Below are 25,012 nucleotides of genomic sequence, written 5' to 3' on the forward strand. Positions count from 1 at the left end.
ACATAATGGGTGAAAATCCCCACCATTCTGTGGAATGGCTAATAAACTGATTTTGATTATTACGTGATCAGTCCATCTCTGGAAGTCAAGAAACAGATGGTGAGTTGCCACAATGCAGCTCTGTGGTGACTCCAACCTTCCCACACCTGTCATACGGTTGATGGACACACAGTGGCCAGTAGTTGATGTGTAGGCTACTTCTATCAGCACACACACTTTTATTTTTGTTCGATTTTAGTCACATTTTAGTTGTGTCATACCAGTTCATTTATCCCTGTATGATGATGCTGACACCTACATGTACAGTAGTATAATGTGGCCTACGGTATACCTCACAGAATCAGTGACAACTGGACTACTCAGCAATTGAACTCTCTCAGTTCATATTAACCCCCCAACTTCTCTTTTCCCAACTGTTCTCCATCATGAAAACAAGAAAATAAACTTGTTTTGTTGTTTTTTGCTTTAGCCTTTCCTTGAATAAATTCACCTAGTTGTCAGTTTCCTACTTCAATTATCTCTCTGGGCGGAGACAAGCTCACTAGTGGTGTGCAGGTCTGCTAATATAGAAAATGCCCTGTAGGCTACAGAGAAGTCAGATCTATTTTTTTTATATGTTTTTGCTTATAACATTTTGGTAGGCTATTTCTTAGTCAACTTGTTTATAATTAAAAACATGCAGCTTCTCTTCTGTCATTAAACAATATCTTGCCCTAGATGACTAAATAAACCCTTGCTCACCAGAATTATGTCATAAATGATAGAATGAATGCCTCAATCTAGTTGACATCTGTAAAGTTTTCTCTGTCGTCTCTGCAATAAGATTATAGATTAAAGTTAGTGTCGAGATTTCAGTTTCCATTTAACCCATCTGAACAGAAGGCTTCAGTTCCCCTGATGTATCATAGGCCTATTTTAAGGCCGTGTTCACATGCTAGTTGGAACTCGGAAACTCAGAAAGACTTGCTGATTCTTAAACGCTGCACGGGTATAACAACAACCAGTTATCAAGTCGGGATTTTCCCGAGTTTCCTAGTTCCGACTAGCACGTGAACACGGCAGAAGGCCCCATCTTGTGACTGTCGAATTTGTATAGCACCTCACAATCATCACACAACACTGGCATCATCCTCTTTTACCACTTCACAAAATCTTTCTGAAACATGACTGTTCTGGCCTCTCCCTTCTCTTCGTTTTCAACTCTCCATTTCACAGCTTTTCTCTTACTGAATTAAACTCCGACATTGTCCTTTTTGCCTCAGTGGATCGACATACATTTTTTCTGTCCGTTCCCAAAAGCATTTGGCGATTGGCGTGTAGGATATTTGGCGCCCGTAAAGTTAGGCCCTAGAGATTAGGCTTACGCACTAATGCCAGATAGCCTAAAAATAATAAAAGAAAACCTCAATGTAGCCTATATCAGCCTAGATATAAATATTTCATGACCCTAAACCCACCCACCACATGGTTATATCCGCGGGGACTGCGGGCTAAAAGTAGGGGCAAGTATTCGTGGCTGCCAAGAGAAACCAAAATTACCAAGAAAAAAAAGAAAAAAGATAAATATCTTACGTCTCTCTGTGTTTCAGAATGTTCCTTCAATTAGCAAGAGGTTGAGTGTATCTCCCCAGGGAAAGCCATCTGAGTGAGCGAAACAGCACCGCTTTGTCTGAATGTGTAGGCCGTCTATCTGGTCAAGAGTATGACAATGTTGCCACCTGTAGCATTGAATGCAAGGGAAGGAAGCCAGCGAGCACTTAGCCACCCTTGACTTTTTTTTTTGTATAAAATAAAAGCATATCAGTATTGAGCTAAATTGAGCGAGCTCAACTGTGAAGTGTGTGGTCCTTGCGCACCAAAAAAAGGATCAAGGGAAGCCCGTTTGGATTTGGCTTCTCTCTAACCACATCGAATGAGAGCAATATGTCATTGGCAGACACAACTTCAATTGTTGGATCTTGTTGTGTTGTTGTCAGGTGGCTCGCTAACTAAAATGGACCCTTTCCTAAGTAAGCCATGGATTGAGATAGGGATTTGGGCTTGTGGTTTCACTTCTCTGTACTGGCCAATAATTATAATCGATTCTGATCCAACCATAAATTCAAACATTGTGCCCCTGGCCTGAGAGGATGGAAGTTCAATATGTAGCTAGATGTAGAAGGCTAATGTTAACTAGCTAACGTTGCCCATGAAATGAAGTTAGGCTAGTGAGCAAGCATTTTAGCCAGGTAGCCCAGAACAACAAAAAATATAAGTGTGTACAGTACGACAGAGTCATATAGTGTTTGGTCAACATGAAAGAAGGGACGATGGCATTGGCTTTCTTTTCAAGTAGGGTGAGTCAACATGTTTTTCTACTTGCATGAATGCACAGAAATCAGAACCATGGACAGCCACATCATATTTAGCTTACCTTGATTGGACTAAATTATTTTTTGTATCTTTTAGTTGGAAAGAAGTAGAAGGTGCTCAACCAATGTGAGTAGAGGTGCAACTTAAACATGTGTCGCTCACCATTAAAAATGCAGAATTCTTCAGAATCCTGAAGAAGACCATTGAAGGCCTAAATGTCAATCTTTTAAACTTGTCAAATAAAACTACACATTTTTACTGGTGAGCGAGCATTGTGCACTTTCCTGTCCAATGATAGCCTATATTTTAGTTGTCACTGTATTAGACTAAGCATAGGTGGTTTGATGATGTTGAAATGGTGCTGGAATAGTGGGGGCAGCTCCTGTAACTCTCTGTGGTTCTAAATCAATAGTTGTTTATGAACATAATTTCAAACTTTTGGCAGCTATCTGGCTCCATAGCATGCAGACACCTTTATGAGTCAACCCGTGCATCACTAAAGCCCACATTGCGCGCCCCCTATTGGTATAGGGGAAAATGTTTCTGTTGAATCCAAAATCCCCCTTCGCCACGCCCCGCCATTTGTGCTTTCTCACGCGCCTCCAGCATTTGAAAAAGTGTCCCAAACCTCAGGGAGTGAAAAGTATCAAGGCTGTCAGAGCAAATCAGACCCTCAGATAGCCACTTCGACGGAGCCAGCAAGGATGCAGGTTTCAGAGCCAAGTGCTATCCCGACACCCACTGTGATATGTTTGGAGTTTGGACAATTTCATACAAAATCGTGGAGAGGCGTGGCTAAAAACACGTGCATTTGTTTAAGTCTGATTTCGATACTTGACACATGTAACAGATTATATACCTCCCACATAAAAATATTACACTTACTGAGGTTTATATTTTGTAAAAGGAGAGGGGGGTTGTTCATTTGAATGTCATGCTCCTTTTATTATTGAAAAGTGGAACATGAATTGTATCATTCAAGTCAAAACCTAGTCAGTTGTACAATTAAAATGTGTCTTCCGCATTTAACCCAACCCCTCTGAATCAGAGAGGTGTGGAGGGCTGCCTTAATCCACATCCACGGCGCCCAGGGAATAGCTGGTTAACTGTCTTTCTCAGGGGTAGAGCAACATATTTTTACCTTGTCAACTCGGAGACTCGATCCAGCAACCTTTCGGTTACTGGCCCAACGCTCCTACCCGCCAGGGTACCTGCTGCCCCGGCGAGTGTGTCCAGAAGTTGATGGGTTTATTGATCCCATTGCCACTCTCTGGAAGTCACCCTCGGAGTTTCATCAGCAACAGTGACAAAGGAGGACCCTCCGGCCGAGTTGATAGGGGCGAGAGGGTGGTTTGGGATTCACAGTCTGTCTTTACCTAACCTGCGCTGTCCATGGTGCTGAAATCACTTGTCCGGCGGCGGTTGCTGTCCACGGTGCTTAAGCCCTCTGCAGCGCAGCAACTTTAGCAAATGCAACCAACTGCTTGACTTCGGAAATCCGTATAAAAGTCTATTTAGATGCTTGCGCATTATTTCGAGGAAGAAGAATGGCATCATTAACTAAATGTTAACATGAACCACTGTTAACCTGTGGATCTTAATCAGCTAATCAGCCTTCTACCAAGACGCGTGAAAAACATGCAGGTTGACGTTTATTCCCATGAATCTTGCCCTGGAGGCAGAACTCAGCGATTTCTGCTAGATGGTACAGCTGCGAAGTCAAAGATGGTTTTATCGTAAAAATTCCTGAAAACAAAATTGTGGTTTTTTGGTGTTAATTTAAGGTTAGGGTTAGGCATTGGGTTCAGGCATTAGGGTTAGGAGTCTGATTAAGGTTAAGGTTAGATTTAAAATGAAATGTTATGACTTTGTGGCTGTGCCACCTTTTGACCATCCTGCAGAGCTGCCTCCAGGGCAAGATTCATGGCAATAAATGCCAACCTTTGAAAAAACACTCAAACATATTCAAAAGTATTTGTGCAAACAATAACGGCATTAAAAGCCAAGTGCAAGCAGAAAATAAAAGCATGTGCTTGATGAATAACACATGTTTACCCAGTGGTTGTGAGGGGGCATGCTTTAAAGATCTTAATACAGGATTAGCATGCAGGCGAAGTATCATAAGCCATCAGGTCTGTTGTGCTATCTGTTCAGTATATGGACGGGTACCATAATGGAGTATGATTTCTAAGCTGTTGTCCCAAACATCTTCGTAGAACATGAGGTGCTAAGACCCACGTCCCTCCGATATTAATTGGGCGTGAATAGATCAGTGTCGAGGTAAATTGAGCCATGCAGGCCTTAGTCTGTGCCCCGTAGGACATCCATCTCCAACCGTCCCCACCACAAACACCGACAGTGACACCGGCAGTGACACCCCTGGATGGAGACTGGAGGCGTGAGACAAGAATACAGATTCCCCCGCCTAGGGACAGCCTATTTGTAGTTCTAATGTGGAGTGGAGGACAGCTCCAGACAGTCAGACAAAAACGCAGCGCAATGGCATTCTTAGCTAACAGTCCATTAAAAACATGTGTTAGGCCACACATTCTAGGATACATCTATTGGGAAGGTGGTTAATGATTGGTTAAATGATATCTATAATCTACAATCTATTTGAAGAATGAACGTGATCTTAAACATGACAACAAATTTCACAAATAAACTGACATAATAGAAAACATAATTTATTGAAATACGTATTTTCAATGGACGTAGTGTACTGGAATAAGCTACTATAAGACATAAAACATTTTTGTAACATACGGACTTTGGCGGAACAATAAATATGACGTCTGACTCCTTACTTTCATCTTTGTTGCTTATTTTTGACACATATATATCTTAATAGGCTATATATCTTGAGTGGAAACAGACAGATTTTCAAGCAAAATATACCACATCACACGGAAATGTCTTCTGTATACGGGCGGATGGCATGTCTTGGCTCCCCAAACCCCACAAATATACAAACAAATGACGCACAACCGCTTACAGGGGCGCCCGGACAACGGGCAACTTGCTCTAGGTATGATAGAGTCTAATAATGATAGTAGAGTTCACATCCCTGCATGTCTAGATTTAGTCCGGATACAAAATGAAACCGGAAAACGTGCTGTACTTGTTGTTGTTTCCCCCATGCGCCTTGCCACCGTCCAGCTTGATATAGATCTCGTCCCCGGAGTCTAGATGAAGCACTACACTGTTGCTGGCGTAGTCATAGTTCTGGTCTGCGTCTTGGGCTATCGCACTGGCGCGTACCTGCGGATAAGATACATTGTTAGAGTATTGAAGGACTTTGCAACATTAATTAATAGGCTATTGACTGACTCGTGTCCACCCTTGAACCAATGCTGAAACATTATAGATTCTCCACTTTGAGGTCTTGTAAAAACCACCAAGCGATTCTATTGTCCTTGCTGGTAAATGAAGTGGCCCAAGCCTATTCAATCACTGACTGAACTCAACGGGTGAGATTAAGTGCACGGAGCAGATGCCGTTTGGGAGAAACAAGCACTTTCTGCGCGTAATAACTCTCCAATATCAATCTGGATCAATGCACAGTGAATGCGGCCGCTCTCCTTCAATTACATAAGTGTATAGCATATCATGTTGACTTTGCATAAGAGGAAATAGAATTGCGTAATATAAGGTATAGCCTACCTGTCCGTTTTTGCACAAATCTGCCCACATGCTGGTTCCGTCGCCTCCACGCATTAACACATGGTATGTAAAGTAGTAGATCCCGGACACTTCACACGTGAACTTGCCGGTAGACGGGTCGTAATGGTTCCCCAGGTTTGTCACCACGTCGTCGAACCTTAGGACCTCGTATCCCTCGTGGGGGTTTTTCAGACCCACGTAAAATGCGATTTTTGTGCCACCAATTGCGGAGTATCGGTCCTCGCCATTCTCGGTCCTAGCGCTACTCACGGTCCCTTTAGCCGTCTCCCCCGTGGTAAGGCCGGGATAGCCCGGTTTCCCCGAGTTCCCCTTGTCCCCCGGCGGTCCTCTTGGACCGGGTGGACCCGGTTCGCCTGGCGGACCTCTCGGTCCTGGTTTCCCCGGCCGACCCGGATCGCCTTTAGTCCCATGCGAGAACGCCGGGGACGGGATGGCGCTCAGGTCCTGCATGACTTCCAGAGCATTGGCGCTGGGTTTGGGGTTGTATGGATCACATATCATCCTACAGGTGCCCATCATCTCGTAGTGTGCGTCCGTCTTGGATGCTTGGACCAGCAGCGGTATCGCTATGATAAGCGCTAACACCATGACGATGCCAACCACAGCAGCAACAACACGCTTCCTCTGGAGAGTCCGAGAAGCAAGCGCTAAAAAGTCTGTTTTGCTTTGGGAAGTAATGGTGAAAGGTTGTGATTGCACTAAAATTCAATGCAGAAAAAGCAAGTGCTCCAAAAACGAATCACTCTATTCAAGGAATATTTAAAAAAATATGAAAACAACAAATGTGTTGTAACCTTAAGCTTAGTTCACCTTGGGGCGCTTAACGCTGTGCCAGTATCACTACGCTTCACAGAGTTGACAGGGGAAGTATTCGTTTTGGCATGGCTGGACACTCGCTGGATTTCGGAGTTGAATAGAAAAAGCTTCGAGCGATTTCTGCCCGTCTGCAGCAACAGAGGGGAGTAGAGCGGCGCTGACGTAACAGAAGTTGAGGGCAAAGCTTGTTGCCATTTAGATTAAGACTGCAACAATAATCATGCCATCTTTATGTATGAATTATTGAATTATACATCCTCTGCACCTACCAGGAGAATATTAGATCAGAGAGCGTCTGTAATTCTTAAACGTCTAATGGGGGAGGGATAGGGGTGTTCTAAGATGACATATGGAATTGTTTTAAGAGCCTCACTAACACTTAAACCCCATTATTGAAATGTTGACAGTGAATTCTCTCCCGTTTATTTCTGCTTGTTTGAGAGAAGGCACATCTACAGTGCTTTCAGAAAGTATTCACAACTCTTTACTTTTTCCACATGTTGTTGTGTTACAAAGTGGGATTAAAATTGATTTAATTTTACTTTTTTTGTCAATAATCTACACAAAATACTCTAATGTCAAAGTGGAAGAAACCTTTTAACATTTAAAAAAAGAATGGAAAATAAAACAGTAATATATCTACAGTGAGGGGGGAAAGTATTTGATCCCCTGCTGATTTTGTATGTTTGCCCATTGACAAAGAAAAGATCAGTCTATCATTTTAATGGTAGGTTTATTTGAACAGTGAGAGAAAGAATAACAACAAAAAAATCCAGAAAAACGGATGTCAAAAAATGTATATATTGATTTGCATTTTAATGAGGGAAATAAGTATTTGACCCCTCTCAATCAGAAAGATTTCTGGCTCCCAGGTGTCTTTTATACAGGTAACAAGCTGAGATTAGGAGCACACTCTTCAAGGGAGTGCTCCTAATCTCAGTTTGTTACCTGTATAAAAGACACCTGTCCACAGAAGCAATCAATCAATCAGATTCCAAACTCTCCACCATGGCCAAGACCAAAGAGCTCTCCAAGGATGTCAGGGACAAGATTGTAGGCCTACTCAAGGCTGCAATGGGCTACAAGACCATCGCCAAGCAGCTTGGTGAGAAGGTGACAACAGTTGGTGCGATTATTCGCAAATGGAAGAAACACAAAATAACTGTCAATATCCCTCGGCCTGGGGCTCCATGCAAGATCTCACCTCGTGGAGTTGCAATGATAATGAGAACGGTGAGGAATCAGCCCAGAACTACACGGGAGGATCTCGTCAATGATCTCAAGGCAGCTGGGACCATAGTCACCAAGAAAACAATTGGTAACACACTACGCCGTGAAGTACTGAAATCCTGCAGCGCCCGCAAGGTCCCCCTGCTCAAGAGCACATATACATGCCCGTCTGAAGTTTGCCAATGAACATCTGAATGATTCAGAGGACAACTGGGTGAAAGTGTTGTGGTCAGATGAGACCAAAATGGAGCTCTTTGACATCAACTCAACTCGCTGTGTTTGGAGGAGGAGGAATGCTGCCTATGACCCCAAGAACACCATCCCCACTGTCAAACATGGAGGTGGAAACATTATGCTTTGGGGGTGTTTTTCTGCTAGGGGGACAGGACAACTTCATCGCATCAAAGGGACGATGGACGGGGCCATGTACCGTCAAATCTTGGGTGAGAACCTCCTTCCCTCAGCCAGGGCATTGAAAATGGGCCGTGGATGGGTATTCCAGCATGACAATGACCCAAAACACACGGCCAAGGCAACAAAGGAGTGGCTCAAGAAGAAGCACATTAAGGTCCTGGAGTGGTCTAGCCAGTCTCCAGACCTTAATCCCATAGAAAATCTGTGGAGGGAGCTGAAGGTTCGAGTTGCCAAACGTCAGTCTCGAAACCTTAATGACTTGGAGAAGATCTGCAAAGAGGAGTGGGACAAAATCCCTCCTGAGATGTGTGCAAACCTGGTGGTCATCTACAAGAAACATCTGACCTCTGTGATTGCCAACAAGGGTTTTGCCACCAAGTACTAAGTCATGTTTTGCAGAGGGATCAAATACTTATTTCCCTCATTAAAATGCAAATCATTTTATAACATTTTTGACATGCGTTTTTCTAGATTTTTTGTTGTTGTTATTCTGTCTCTCACTGTTCAAATAAACCTACCATTAAAATTATAGACTGATCATTTCTTTGTCAGTGGGCAAACGTACAAAATCAGCAGGGGATCAAATACTTTTTTCCCTCACTGTACATGTTAGAATCACATTTGGCAGCAGTTACAGCTGTGAGTCTTTATGGGTAAGTCTCTAAGAGCTTTCCACACCTGGATTGTACAATATTTTCTCATTATTCTTAAAAGAGTTCTTAACCTTCTGTCAAGTTGGTTGTTGATCATTGCTAGACAGCCATTTTCATGTCAAGAATTTGTCTCCCAGTGTCTGTTGGAAAGTAGACTGAACCAAGTTCCTCTAGGATTTTGCCTGTGCTAAGCTCTATTTCGTTTATTTTTGTCCTATAAAACTCCCTTGTCCTTTCCGATGACAAGCATACGCATAACATGATGCAGCAACCACCATGCTTGAAAATATGAAGAGTGTGTCACGTCCTGGCCAGTATAAGGGTTAATTAGTATTGTAGTTTGGTCAGGACGTGGCAGAGGGTATTTGTTTTATGTGGTTCAGGGTGGTGTGTTTGTTTAAAGGGTGTTTGATTTAGTATTTCCGGGGGTTTTGTTTATGGTCTAGGTTTATGTATGTCTATGTGGAATCTAGTGAGTGTATGTCTATGGGTGATTAATTGGGGTTGGGACTCTCAATTGAAGGCAGGTGTTTTCTCTTTGCCTTTGATTGAGAGTCCCATATATTGGTGTGTGTGTGTGTTTGTGATTCGTGGGTGATTGTTCTGTGTTTCGCCTTGTGCCTTACCAGACTGTTTTTGTTGATCGTTCGTGTTTTGTTATTTTTGTACGTTCATTTTGAAAGTTAAATAAAAGTCAAGATGAGCCTGCACGTACCTGCTGCGTTTTGGTCCTCCTTCACCGACAACAACCGTGACAGAGTGGTAATCAGTGATGTGTTGTGCTGGATTTGCCCCAAACATAACGCTTTGTATTCAGGACAAAAAGTACATTTCTTTGCCACATTTTTTTGTAGTTTTACTTTAGAGCCTTATTGCAAACAGGATGCATGATTTTGAATATTTTGTATTCTGAACAGGCTTCCTTCTTTTCACTCTGTCATTTATGTGAGTATTGTAAAGTAACTACAATGTTGAACCATCCTCAGTTATCTCCTATTAAACTCGGTTTCCTTCCTCTCCGGCAACTGAGTTAGGAAGGGCGCATGTATCTTTGTAGTGACTGGGTGTATTGATACACAATACAAAGCGTAATAGATAACTGCACCATGCTCAAAGGGATATTCAATGTCAGCTTTATTTTATTTTCACCCATCTACCAATTGTTGCTTTTCTTTGCGAACCATTTGAAAACCTCCCTGGTCTTTGTGGTTGAATCTGTGCTTGAAATTCACTGTTCGACTGAGGGACCTTATGTGAGGACAGACGCTGGGAGACTTGAAGCAAGTACAGGGAGTGAATATTTAATAAATAACCAACATGAAACAAAACAAGGACAGCATTTGGACAGGGGGAACAAAACGACATGAATGCTGACACGGGGCTGAAATTGAGGAATAGACAGATATAGGGGAGACAATAAATAAGTGATGGAGTCCAGGTGAGTCCAATGAAGCGCTGATGCATGTAACGATGGTGATAGGTGTGCATAATGATGGCACCCTCGAGCACCAGAGAGGGCGAGCAGGGGCGGGAGCAGGCGTGACACCTTACAGATTATTGTATGTGTGGGGTACAGAGATGGGGTAGTCATTTAAAAATCATGTTAAAACCTATTATTGCACACAGACTTATTATTTGCAACTTATTATTTGAGTTTTTAAGCACATTTTTACTCCTGAACTTATTTAGGCTTGAAAACATAATTCCACTTTGACATTATTTTAAATTCAGGCTGTAACACAGCAAAATCTGGAAAAAGTCAAGGGCTGTGAATACTTTCTGAAGGCACTGTAAAGTGCACGTTTTTGTTATAAATGTGTCCTGGGAAATGGCATTATTTAGTTAAAAATTCCCAATTGTCCCTTTATATTCAAGGCATCAAGGTGAGGAAGAGATCCATTCCAAAGAAGAACCAAAGAATATTGGAGAAAATAATCTACATCTGTGATAATACCAAAAGCCATACACTGTAACCGAAAACTAATTTAAACTGTAATTTTGGGTAACATCAACAACAACAAAAAATGTAATCATTTGTAACGGTTTACTGCACAATACTGACATGTGAAGACATGCTCTGATGAATGTCGACTGACCAAAATACATTTGCATCTGACTGGAAGTGTGCAGAGACTTTTTCCTGTTTCAGCTCTGGGTGTGTGGTAGTCAGCTCTGGGTGCGTGGTAGTCAGCTCTGGGTGTGTGGTAATCAGCTCTGGGTGCGTGGTAATCAGCTCTGGGTGCGTGGTTATCAGCTCTGGGTGCGTGGTAATCAGCTCTGGGTGCGTGGTAATCAGCTCTGGGTGTGTGGTAGTCAGCTCTGGGTGCGTGGTAATCAGCTCTGGGTGCGTGGTAATCAGCTCTGGGTGAGTGGTAGTCAGCTCTGGGTGCGCGGTAATCAGCTCTGGGTGCGTGGTAATCAGCTCTGGGTGTGTGGTAGTCAGCTCTGAGTGCGTGGTAGTCAGCTCTGGGTGCGCGGTAATCAGCTCTGGGTGTGTGGTAATCAGCTCTGGGTGTGTGGTAGTCAGCTCTGGGTGCGCGGTAATCAGCTCTGGGTGCGTGGTAATCAGCTCTGGGTGTGTGGTAATCAGCTCTGGGTGTGTGGTAATCAGCTCTGGGTGCGTGGTAATCAGCTCTGGGTGTGTGGTAGTCAGCTCTGGGTGCGCGGTAATCAGCTCTGGGTGCGTGGTAGTCAGCTCTGGGTGCGTGGTAATCAGCTCTGGGTGTGTGGTAATCAGCTCTGGGTGTGTGGTAGTCAGCTCTGGGTGCGCGGTAATCAGCTCTGGGTGCGTGGTAGTCAGCTCTGGGTGTGTGGTAATCAGCTCTGGGTGTGTGGTAATCAGCTCTGGGTGTGTGGTAGATTATTAACTGCATCATACTGAAAATGATGGTGCATTGTGGGAAAATGTTGTGGTCGGTGAAATAATTGCCTTATTTCCAATGGTATTGTAATTCCACCCCACACAATACAGTACTGTACAGTATCTTTGGAATGCCAAAAACCTTTTGACCGCTAGTGAGTGCATGGTATTGTTGTTTCTGTCTCATTAACATATTTTGAGGTATGCTTTGTAAGAGGCAATATTTGTTGCACCCATGAGTGCAAATGCTGTACCAAATTAACTCATATGTGGTTAGCAGATTGACATTTATTGTCATGAGTCTTGTCCTATAGGCAGAACTGAGCAATTTCCTGATAGACCAGTTGCAAAGTCAACATTTTTGTAACAGTTCATGAAAACTAAAAGGAGTGTTTGGTCATAGTTTAAGATTAGGGTTAGGCATTAGGGTTAGCAGTGTGGTTAAGGTTAGAGTTAGGTTTAAAATCTGATTTTATGACTCTGTGGCTGTGCTAGCTAGTGACCACTCTGCAGAGCTGCCTCCAGAACAAGATTAATGATGAAAAACGCTAACCTGCATGTGGTTATAGTGCCCTTTCAATTTAAAATGTATAGGTTGGCGACAGATTGGAGTGAAAGCAAGTCTGAAACCTTAAATGGTTGAGCATTTTTCCATGTCCTTTTGGTCTGTTTTGCCATGTAGTCGCTGCCAGTTTGAAAGTCTTTATTATTAAGGCTTCTAGAAGTGCAAGTGATATAAAACACCAAATATTAATTCATACTGTATGCTGTAATGTGTAAAACTACCAAGCAGCCAACTTGCTTGCACCAATCCCTTGCAATTATAGAAAAATATTGTGAAATACAAACCCAGCCTCCCCTCAATGAATTTCATTAATTCATTAATTCATTCATATTACGGCAGAATTTACTTTTTTCCAGTATAATACAGTCAATTGTACGGTATTGTACAGTGTCATTACACATTACTTGCTTTGATATCATATTTATATTACAGTAGGTGTACTGTATTATGAAAGACAGAATTTAACTTGCCAATGAGCTGCCTGTAAGTTACTGTCAAATTCACGGCAGCCTCTTTACAGTGTATACCTGGAATCCACAATGACAAATTGTGTCTTCACGCGCACAGTAGCCTAATCTTTACCATAAAGCCAAGGCTGAAGCAATGCAGTGCACTGTGTTGATGTTGCATGTAATGTTGAGCATTTAGTCCTAGATTATGCATAAAACAGCTAAGATAGGTGTCACGTCCTGACCATAGAAAGCTGTTATTTTCTATGGTAGAGTAGGTCAGGGCGTGACAGGGGGGTTTTCTAGTTTAGTTTTTCTATGTTGTTATGTTCTAGTTTTGTATTTCTATGTTGGGTTTTGTTTGGGATGATCTCCAATTAGAGGCAGCTGGTCATTGTTGTCTCTAATTGGAGATCATACTTATGTAGGTGTTTTCCCACCTGGGTTTGTGGGAGATTGTCTTTGAGTTAGTGTATGTTTCACCTCTGCGTCATGGTTTGTTGTTTTGTTATTCAGTTTATTTTGCATGTATAGCATAGTTTCACAGTTCAATAAAAATGTGGAACGATACACACACTGCACTTTGGTCCGTTCCTTCCTACGACAGCCGTGACAATAGTCCTATTTCATTTTGACACAGAGTACTTTCTGTGAACACTGGTCAAAGGTCAAAGAAGTCAACTTTGGGGTTACTAATTTTACTTGTCCAACTCGGGTCTCTTGTGAGTCTTACTAAACGTACCACACTGTCATAAGACTGTGATAACCCGCTGAGCTAAAGCCCAGGTTGGGGAGTTTACAGAAGTCTTTAGATGTCAGGCTTTGTTACTCATCATAAGAGCATTGCATCATAACAGGACATTACACTGCCATTACACGGTAAATCGCAAGGTACATTGCATTCGTAAAGTATTCAGACCCCTTGACTATTTCCACATTTTGTTACATCACAGCCTTATTCTATAATATATATTTTTTTAAATCATCATCAGTCTACACACAATACCCTATAATGACAAAGCGAAAACAGGTTTTTAGAAACCAACCCTTGAGGTCGAAGCAATTGTCTGTAGAGCTCTGAGAGGATTGTGTTGAGGCAGCATTGAAGGTCCCCAAGAACACAGTGGCCTCAATCATTCTTAAATGGAAGAAGTTTGGAACCACCAAGTCTCTTCCTAGAGCTGTCCACCTGGCCAAACTGAACAATCGGGAGAGAAGGGCCTTGGTTGGGGAGGTGACCACGAACCCGATGGTCACTCTGACAGAGCTCCAGAGTTCCTCTGTAGAGATGGGAGAACCTTCCAGAAGGACAACCATCTCTGCAGCACTCCACCAATCAGGCCTTTATGGTAGAGTAGCCAGACGGAAGCCACTCCTCAGTAAAAGGAACATGACAGGGACTGGGAGACTAGTCAGGATCGAGGGAAAGATGAACGGAGCAAAGTACAGAGAGATCCTTGATGAAAACCTGCTCCAGAGCACTCAGGACCATAGACTGGGACGAAGGTTCACCTTCCAACAGGACAACAACCCTAAGCACACAGCCAAGACAACGGAGGAGTCGCTTCATGACAAGTCTCTGAATGTCCTTGAGTGGCCCAGCCAGAGCCCGGACGTGAACCCGATCGAACATCTTTGGAGAGACCTGAAAATAGCTGTGCAGCAACACTCCCCATCCAACCTGACAGAGCTTGAGAGGATCTGCAGAGAAGAATGTGAGAAACTCCCCAAGTACTGAGTAAGGGTCTGAATACTTATTATGTAAATGTGATATTTCAGTTTTTTATTTTTAATACATTTGCAAAAATTTCAAAAAACTTGTATTTGCTTTGTCATTATGGGGTATTATGTGTAGATTGATGAGGGAAAAAAGATTTAATCCATTTCAGAATAAAGTTGTAACGTAACAAAATGTGGAAAAAGTGAAGTGGTCTGATTACTTTCCGAATGCACAGTATACCACTAAATACAAGTGGGTCTACATGCAATTTGTAGTCTGAAAGCCCATGCATGAGAGGGCTGCAAAGAGGCACCACCCCTGCTGGCTGGCACTCTCCACTGTAATCTGGCGCAGAGCACCAGCTTTCCTTCTGTTTCTGGGCTCAGCTAATCCTTATCTCCTAGATCCAGGGTTTAACTTCGAACACCCCTGTCTCAGTAGGCTAAACTAGCGGCTAACAAGGCACCAGTGTTTATTCCCCTCGTTCCTCACTGATGAGTTTCTCACAAACACAGCAAGGAGCAGGAAGTGGGGGGGGGGGCATCGTGTCCCCCCCTCCCCCCGATCAACACCCCCTGGGAGCGGTAATTAAGTCAATATACTTTGTGATTAGCATCCTTCTCCTGGATTTGGAGAAAGTGTCTCTGAACAAACTCTGAGCTCTTCACTAGTTTTATCAGTGCTGTAATACAAAGTCATAAGTGTGTGCCTGTGGGTTTGAGATTGTTTGGCACATTCTAATATTACGAGTCTCATCAGGCTTTTCATGAGTAATGCCTTAGATGGACTGGTTTGAGACAACATGCACATTCAAAAGGTTTCAGTCTACATCATAGTTGGCACAACCTGCTTTTCTCTCTGTACTGTGGTTCTGAAGCAAGGCTAATTGGATGTGGGACCAGCACCAGGAGTGTGTCTTTTTTACCTCTACCTCACACAGTGTGGTAGGGGATCTTCAGGTTCTCCTTTCTTTTTTACCTCTACCTCACACAGCGTTGTAGGATATCTTCAGTTTCTCCTTTCTTTTTTACCTCTACCTCACACAGCGTTGTAGGAGATCTTCAGTTTCTTGGCAATTTCTCACATGGAATAGCCTTCATTTCTCAGAACAAGAATAGACTGACGAGTATCAGAAGAAAGTTCTTTGTTTCTGGTCGTTTTGAGCTTGACAAATGCTGATGCTCCAGATACTCAACTAGTCTAAAGAAGGCCAGTTTTATTGCTTCTTTAATCAGGACAACAGTTTTCAGCTGTGCTAACATATTTCCAAACGGGTTTTCTAATGATCAGTTATCCTTTTAAAATGATAAACTTGGATTAGTTAACACAACGTGCCATTGGAACACAGGAGTGATGGTTGCTGATAATGGGCCTCTGTACTCCTATGTAGATTTACATTTACATTTTACATTTAAGTCATTTAGCAGACGCTTTTATCCAGAGCGACTTACAAATTGGTGCATTCACCTTATGATATCCAGTGGAACAACCACTTTACAATAGTGCATCTAAATCTTTTTAGGGGGGGGGGTTAGAAGGATTACTTTATCCTATCCCAGGTATTCCTTAAAGAGGTGGGGTTTCAGGTGTCTCCGGAAGGTGGTGATTGACTCCGCTGTCCTGGCGTCGGGAGGGAGCTTGTTCCACCATAGGGGTGCCAGAGCAGCGAACAGTTTTGACTGGGCTGAGCGGGAACTGTGCTTCCTCAGAGGTAGGGGGGCCAGCAGGCCAGAGGTGGATGAGCGCAGTGCCCTTGTTTGGGTGTAGGGACTGATCAGAGCCTGAAGGTATGGAGGTGCCGTTCCCCTCACGGCTCCGTAGGCAAGCACCATGGTCTTGTAGCGGATGCGAGCTTCAACTGGAAGCCAGTGGAGAGAGCGGAGGAGCGGGGTGACGTGAGAGAACTTGGGAAGGTTGAACACCAGACGGGCTGCGGCGTTCTGGATGAGTTGTAGGGGTTTAATGGCACAGGCAGGGAGCCCAGCCAACAGCAAGTTGCAGTAATCCAGACGGGAGATGACAAGTGCCTGGATTAGGACCTGCGCTGCTTCCTGTGTGAGGCAGGGTCGTACTCTGCGAATGTTGTAGAGCATGAACCTAGAGGATCGGGTCACCGCCTTGATGTTAGTGGAGAACGACAGGGTGTTGTCCAGGGTCACGCCAAGGTTCTTAGCACTCTGGGAGGAGGACACAATGGAGTTGTCAACCGTGATGGCGAGATCATGGAACGGGCAGTCCTTCCCCGGGAGGAAAAGCAGCTCCGTCTTGCCGAGGTTCAGCTTGAGGTGGTGATCCGTCATCCACACTGATATGTCTGCCAGACATGCAGAGATGCGATTCGCCACCTGGTTATCAGAAGGGGGAAAAGAGAAGATTAATTTGAGTGTCGTCTGCATAGCAATGATAGGAGAGACCATGTGAGGATATGACAGAGCCAAGTGACTTGGTGTATAGCGAGAATAGGAGAGGGCCTAGAACAGAGCCCTGGGGGACACCAGTGGTGAGAGCACGTGGTGCGGAGACAGATTCTCGCCACGCCACCTGGTAGGAGCGACCTGTCAGGTAGGACGCAATCCAAGCGTGGGCCGCGCCGGAGATGCCCAACTCGGAGAGGGTGGAGAGGAGGATCTGGTGGTTCACAGTATCAAAGGCAGCAGATAGGTCTAGAAGGATGAGCCTCCGTGACACAGAGAAGAGCAGTCTCAGTTGAATGACCAGTCTTGAAACCTGACTGATTTGGATCAAGAAGGTCATTCTGAGAGAGGTAGCAAGAGAGCTGGCCAAGGACGGCACGATCAAGAGTTTTGGAGAGAAAAGAAAGAAGGGATACTGGTCTGTAGTTGTTGACATCGGAGGGATCGAGTGTAGGTTTTTTCAGAAGGGGTGCAACTCTCGCTCTCTTGAAGATGGAAGGGACGTAGCCAGTGGTCAAGGATGAGTTGATGAGCGAGGTGAGGTAAGGGAGAAGGTCTCCGGAAATGGTCTGGATAAGAGTGGAGGTGATAGGGTCAAGCGGGCAGGTTGTTGGGCGGCCGGCCGTCACAAGACGCAAGATTTCATCTGGAGAGAGGGGGGAGAAAGAGGTCAAAGCACAGGGTAGGGCAGTGTGAGCAGGACCAGCGGTGTCGTTTGACTTAACAAACGAGGATCGGATGTCGTCAACCTTCTTTTCAAAATGGTTAACGAAGTCATCCGCAGAGAGGGAGAGGGGGGGAGGGGGAGGAGGATTCAAAAGGGAGGAGAAGGTGGCAAAGAGCTTCCTAGGGTTAGAGGCAGATGCTTGGAATTTAGAGTGGTAGAAAGTGGCTTTAGGAGCAGAAACAGACGAGGAAAATGTAGAGAGGAGGGAGTGAAGGGATGCCAGGTCCGCAGGGAGGCGAGTTTTCCTCCATTTCCGCTCGGCTGCCCGGAGCCCTGTTCTGTGAGCTCGCAATGAGTCGTCGAGCCACGGAGCAGGAGGGGAGGACCGAGCCGGCCTGGAGGATAGGGGGCATAGAGAGTCAAAGGATGCAGAAAGGGAGGAGAGGAGGGTTGAGGAGGCAGAATCAGGAGATATGTTGGAGAAGGTTTGAGCAGAGGGAAGAAATAATAGGATGGAAGAGGAGAGAGTAGCGGGAGAGAGAGCGAAGGTTGCGACGGCGCAATACCATCCGAGTAGGGGCAGAGTGAGAAGTGTTGGAGGAGAGCGAGAGGGAAAAGGATACAAGGTAGTGGTCGGAAACTTGGAGGGGAGTTGCAATGAGATTAGTGGAAGAACAGCATCTAGTAAAGATGAGGTCAAGCGTATTGCCTGCCTTGTGAGTAGGGGGGGAAGGTTAGAGGGTGAGGTCAAAAGAGGAGAGGAGTGGAAAGAAGGAGGCAGAGAGGAATGAGTCAAAGGTAGACGTGGGGAGGTTAACCTCTTGATGGTCGCCTAGGATAGGGGGCGCTACAGCGATTTTTGAAAAAAATTCGTGCCCATTTTAAACGGCCTCCTACTCAAACTCAGAAGCTAGGATATGCATATAATCAATACTTGTGGATAGAAAGCACCCTAAAGTTTAAAGTTTCTAAAACTGTTTGAATGGTGTCTGTGAGTATAACAGAACTCATATGGCAGTCAAAACCCCGAGACCGATTGTAACAGGATGTGGAATTCTGAATTGCGGACTCAACTTCATCACTTTGCCTATAACTCACACCGTGAGCAATGGTTCATTGAGCACTTCCTATTGCTTCCACTAGATGTCCCCAGTCTTTACAAAGTGGTTTGAGTCTCCTACTGTGAAAACTGACTGAATGAGACGCTGTGGAAAGTGGTCACATGAGGAGGGCCATCACCATTATGACTCCGGCGCCCCTGGCTACCCTCCCCTTTCGAAACGTTTTGAAAGACAATGCAATCGTCCCCCTTGAATCTTATTGGAGCTCTGGTTGAAAAAGGCCCTAAAGATTTATGTTATACAACGTTTGACATGTTTGAACGAACCTAAAAAAAAAAAAGCATTTTATTGAAAGAGGAGTCCTGCGGCCGACGGACGTTTTGGAGCAGCCTTCAGAACGCGCCAACAAGAACAAGCTATTGGGACGTAAAGGATTAACTTTTTCGAACGAAAATACATTTGTTGTGGACCTGGGATTTCTGGAAGTGCTTTCTGATGGAGATAATCAAAGGTAAGGGATTATTGACAATAGTATACAAGAGTAGATTTGATATGCGATTGTTCCAAGATGGCGCTGACCTGTAACGGTAGCCTATTTTTCTGAGTATCGCATCCCCTTTTATCGCAAAGTGTGATTACCCAGTAAAGTTATTTTTAAATCTGGCATTACAGGTGCTTTCAAGAGATATTCATCTATAAATCTTAGAATGACAATATTACATTTTAAAAATGTTTTCGAATAGTAATTTAGTAAATTGTAGCGCTGTTTCACCGGATGCATTTGAGGGAAAATAGTTAGTCAACGTCACGCGCCGATGTAAAATGCTGTTTTTATATGTAAATATGAACTTTATCGAACAAAAGAATGCATGTATTGTGTAACATGATGTCCTAGGAGTGTCATCTGATGAAGATTGTCAAAGGTTAGTGCTGCATTTAGCTGTTTTTTGGTTATTTGTGATGCATGTGGTTGGTCGGAAAATGGCTATGTGGCTACTTTTACGATATACTCCTCTAACATAATCTAATGTTTTGCTTTTGCTGTAAAGCCTTTTTGAAATCGGACAACGTGGTTCGATTCAGGAGAGGTGTATCTATAAAACGATATAACATAGTCCTATATTTGAAAAAGAAAAATAATAATAATTTGTTATGCTAATGGCGATAGGATTTTTCGCTGGATTTTTCGCTGTCCGAGCCCGACCAGGGGTTAAAGTCACCCAGAACTGTGAGAGGTGAGCCATCCTCAGGAAAGGAACTTATCAAGGCGTCAAGCTCATTGATGAACTCTCCAAGGGAACCTGGAGGGCGATAAATGATAAGGATGTTAAGCTTGAAAGGGCTGGTAACTGTGACAGCATGGAATTCAAAGGAGGCGATAGACAGATGGGTCAGGGGAGAAAGAGAGAATGTCCACTTGGGAGAGATGAGGATTCCAGTGCCACCACCCCGCTGGCCAGATGCTCTCGGGGTATGCGAGAACACGTGGGCAGACGAGGAGAGAGCAGTAGGTGTAGCAGTGTTATCTGTGGTAATCCATGTTTCCGTCAGCGCCAAGAAGTCGAGGGACTGGAGGGTAGCATAGGCTGAGATGAACTCTGCCTTGTTGGCCGCAGACCGGCAGTTCCAGAGGCTGCCGGAGACCTGGAACTCCACGTGGGTCGTGCGCGCTGGGACCACCAGGTTAGAGTGGCAGCGGCCACGCGGTGTGAAGCATTTGTATGGCCTGTGCAGAGGGGAGAGAACAGGGATAGACAGACACATAGTTGACAGGCTACAGAAGAGGCTACGCTAAATGCAAAGGAGATTGGAATGACAAGTGGACTACACGTCTCGAATGTTCAGAAAGTTAAGCTTACGTTGCAAAAATCTTATTGACTAAAATGACTAAAATGATACAGTACTGCTGGCTGGTGAAGTAGGCTAGCTAGCAGTGGCTGCGTTGTTGACTTTGTTTGAAAGTGTAGCTGGCTAGGTAACCTCGATAGTTTCAGTACTACACCTTATCATGATACAAAGGCAACTATGTAGCTAGCTAACATAGCACTAATCAAGACGTTCCTTTGTAATGTATTTATTTCTACAATGCTGCTCGTCGGTAATAGTTGGCTAGGTTTGGAAAAATGGCGTCGCGGGGGACGAAAATAGCTGGCTAGCTGACCTCGATAATTACTCTAAACTACACAATTATCAAACTATGACAAAGACAACTATGTAGCTAGCTAACACTGTACTAGTCAAATCGTTCCGTTGTAATGTATTAGTTTCTACAGTGCTGCTAGTCGGTAAAGGTTGGCTAGCTAGCAGTGGGTTTGATGATGACTAGGTGTGTTGACTAAGTCTGGAGTCTGGAGAACGGCGTCGCGTTGCGGCGCGGCTGGCTAGCTAACCTCGATAATTACTCTAAACTACACAATTATCTTAGATACAAAGACAGCAAAGACAACTATGTAGCTAGCTAACAATACACTAATCAAGTCGTTCCGTTGTAATGTAATAGTTTCTACAGTGCTGCTAGTCGGTAGAAGTTGGCTAGCTAGCTAGCTAGCAGTGTTGACTAAGTTAGGAGAACGCGTCGCGGAGGACGAAAATAGCTGGCTAGCTAACCTCGATAATTACTCTAAACTACACAATTATCTTTGATACAAAGACAGCTATGTAGCTAGCTAAAAAAATTGCTCAGATCAAACAAATCCAAACCGTTGTAATGTCATGAAATGTAATATTACCTGCGGAGCGAAGCGAAGTTCGACTACTCACTCCAAATAGTCATTTACAACATCAACAAAATCTACACTGTATTTCTGATCAATTTCATGTTATTTTAATGGACAAAAAAGTATATTTTCTTTCAAAAACAAGGACATTTCTAAGTGACCCCAAACTTTTGAACGGTAGTGTAGGCTGTGACTTACTTAGAATTAAATACAAATTAAACAAAAAAATACTTATTAGTGCCCTTGAATTCATTTTTAGAATTGATTTTTTGAAACACATGAGTTTGGCCAGTTTGTGGTTTCAGGCTCATGCGACGGTGCCTGGAGAGCAGGCCAGAGCAAAGAATACCCTCTCCACACTTGCAGAGCCACTGGGGATGCTAAACACCCTTTTGGCCACTCTTGCCAGGCTGGGCAGAGATGCAGATTTTTTTTTAAATAATATATATATATATAGGTAGTCCTAACGGTTTTTAGACAAAATAACCAAATCAAAATGAAAGCTCCTTGAACTTGGGAATATGCCAGACCTATTGGGCCAAAATCAATCATGGCCTATTGTATAGATAATAGAACAAAAAGTAACGAAACGTTTAAGAGATCTAATTTTTGTTTTATAAATACTTTGCTACAATGACACACTTAGTTGTCTACCCACCTTGTTCCTTTCTTTTAGCATGTGCACGTAGCAAGTACACCGTCATGCTTCTGGGATACATGTCTTTTCAGATTCCACAATGATTATTTAGTTGTGGGCACTACATTACCACACTCCCTATCTTTCTCTTGGTCCTCATATTTGTAAGTCACCTTGATTTAGCACATGTTTTATCAGTTTCTTTATAAAAATAATTTGACAGTAGCTGAAGCAAGGGGCTATAGCAGCACACAAGTAGACTACTAAATGCATGCTGGGCCAGGCATGCCCTGAGCTCGTGAAGTGAGCCTTAATGGAGCGCTACTGGAGTGAAATTGGAGTGTGCGAGAAGGCCGACGCTCCAGCCTTTGGGAATCTTGCTCCATGCTCAAGTCAAAATGGGCACGCTCCGCTACTCGCTCTGCTTCAGCTCAGCTCCACTCGCTCAGCATCCGAGCGCTATAGAGGGTAGTGCGTACGGCCCAGTACATCACCGGGGCCAAGCTTCCTGCCATCCAGGACCTATATACTAGGCAGTGTCAGAGGAAGGCCCCAAAAATTGTCAAAGACTCCAGTCACCCAAGTCATAGACTGTTCTCTCTGCTACCACACCACAAGCGGTTCTGGAGTGTCAAGTCTAGGTCGAAAAGGCTCATTAACAGCTTCTGTCCCCAAGCCAGAAGACTGATGAACAACCTGGACTATTTGCATTGACACCCCCCTGTGTTTTTACACTGCTGCTACTCGCTATTTATTATCTATGCAAAGTCACTTTATCCCTACCTACATGTACAAATTACCTTGACTAACCTGTACCACCACACGCTGACTCAGTACCGGTACCCCCTGTATATAGCCTCGTTATTGTTATTTTATTGTGCTCGTTTTTTTTTTACTTGAGTTTATTTAGTAAATATTTTCTTAAAACTGCATTGTTGGTTAAGGGCTTAAGTAAGCATTTCACAGTAAATTCTACTCCTGTTGTATTCGGCGCATGTGACAAATAACATTTGATTAGATTTTTTATTTGACTCACATACCTTGTTACGTGTATAAAAGACACCTGGGAGCCAGAAATCTTTCTGATTGAGAGGGGGTCAAATACTTATTTCCCTCTCTAAAATGCAAATCAATTTATAACATTTTTGACATGCATTTTTCTGGATTTTTTTGTTGTTATTCTGTCTCTCACTGTTCAAATAAAATCAACCATTATAATTATATACTGATCCTTTCTTTATCAGTGGGCAAACGTACAAAATCAGCAGGGGATCAAATACTTTTTCCCTCACTGTAGGTGTACCAAAACATTCAAGGGCCATTTTCTCAAAAGTGGGGTTACAAGTTTATCAACCTTCAAAGCAGAATGACTTTCCCATTGTTCCTCAACTGCAGTGTATACTATACAATTTTCTACCTCTGAGTCTCTACTTTTATCCAATATAAAAAACAGCATTTTAAATTTTGCTACATAAGACCGAATCGAGGCGGTCGGCAACATATGACTAAGTCACCACAGTTTACTACCAATCTGATACAAAGAGAGCAATGCTGTCTGATAGTGGGGGGTAGATCTTTCTTTCTCTTTCTTCTTGTCATTTCTACAATTTCTTACAACAGACAAAATGAACTCTCTCCACAACAGACTTCCTGTCAGATTGAGAGACAGTCAACACTGTTTTGTGCCAATGGGCTAGGGGTTCTGGGGAAAGACAACCTCACAACATGGCGTTAAACAGCTCAAAGTGTTTTTTTTGTCTGAGCCTCTGGAGGAATGTGCGCCGCCTAGTGGGCCACTTTTGGTAAACAGAATTGACGCTGCGGGATGAACCAATGTGAAGGCTGGGTGAGTAACAAACACCCAACAAGGAAAATATACGCACATAGGCCCTGCAGAGGACAGTTGAAGGTGAAATGAAAGCTTGTGTGACTGACTGGGTTTGGACCTGTGCGGTCTTTGTGCCACAAGATTGTTATTTCACAGAGCTAAAGCCTTGGCATTCGCTTGGGGAGCTAATACAAGTCACGCAAACATACACACATGCAGTGTAAACAGAAATCAGCATTGCTCTAGACTTTACAACAATTCACGTCTGTACCATGACATATTTTCAGCAGTAAAAATATCAGGGGCCAATACCTAAATGTAAACAGTCTCTCATTCCACTGTTGTGTAAATGTCAGTTTGCCGCTTATAGCACACAACGTGGCACAGTGCAGCACTGGACTCCAGGCAAGGGCCACACTACAGCATTACACCACCAGGCCACTTTGTGACCTCCTTGAATTCAACACACCTCCTAGCCACAAGAGAGCAAGATGCCAGCTCTGTGTGTCACACACACATCACCACACACTGCTGTGGCAGCACCACACAGTCCAGTCAAACTGTCTCCACCTATCACACTGCTCTCTTGAAGCTGCCCTGAGGGGTGATTGGTGGAAGCAGACATGGACTGTGTGCTTGATGTACTGGTCAATTATTCAATTGTAGCATTTGCTAATAAAGTTCATAAGGCCGTTCAGTTTTAGAGGCACAAAACTTTTATAATACTATATAAAAAGCAAAAAACTCCAGCCCAATGGTGATCTACAAGACGCTCTGTATAATTAATGGATCTTACAAACAACGTTTCCATTTTAATTAAATTGTTTGTGAAACATCAGAGATATTAATAAAACAAATGCATGGTCGGCCTTGCATACAGCCAGGACCATGGGGCTCTGCTGTTCTCAAACTGTGTGCTCAGCTGTGACCCTTCCCAGAAAGCCA

At 43.7% G+C, this 25,012-nt stretch overlaps 1 protein-coding gene across 1 annotated transcript; it reads right to left on the reverse strand.

The window, feature by feature from the left end:
• Positions 1-5,025: 5,025 nt before the first annotated feature.
• On the reverse strand, positions 5,026-6,802 carry c1ql2 (complement component 1, q subcomponent-like 2). The gene is made up of 2 exons (XM_029712506.1): positions 6,016-6,802; positions 5,026-5,613 (listed from the first exon to the last, which is right to left on the reverse strand). The coding sequence occupies exons 1-2, from the start codon at positions 6,622-6,624 to the stop codon at positions 5,434-5,436; spliced, it is 789 nt and encodes a 262-aa protein (XP_029568366.1). The 5' UTR covers positions 6,625-6,802; the 3' UTR covers positions 5,026-5,433.
• Between the last annotated feature and the right edge of the window lie 18,210 nt (positions 6,803-25,012).

This window comes from Salmo trutta, chromosome 24, assembly GCF_901001165.1.
Source record: "Salmo trutta chromosome 24, fSalTru1.1, whole genome shotgun sequence".
Taxonomy (NCBI): Eukaryota; Metazoa; Chordata; class Actinopteri; order Salmoniformes; family Salmonidae; genus Salmo; species Salmo trutta.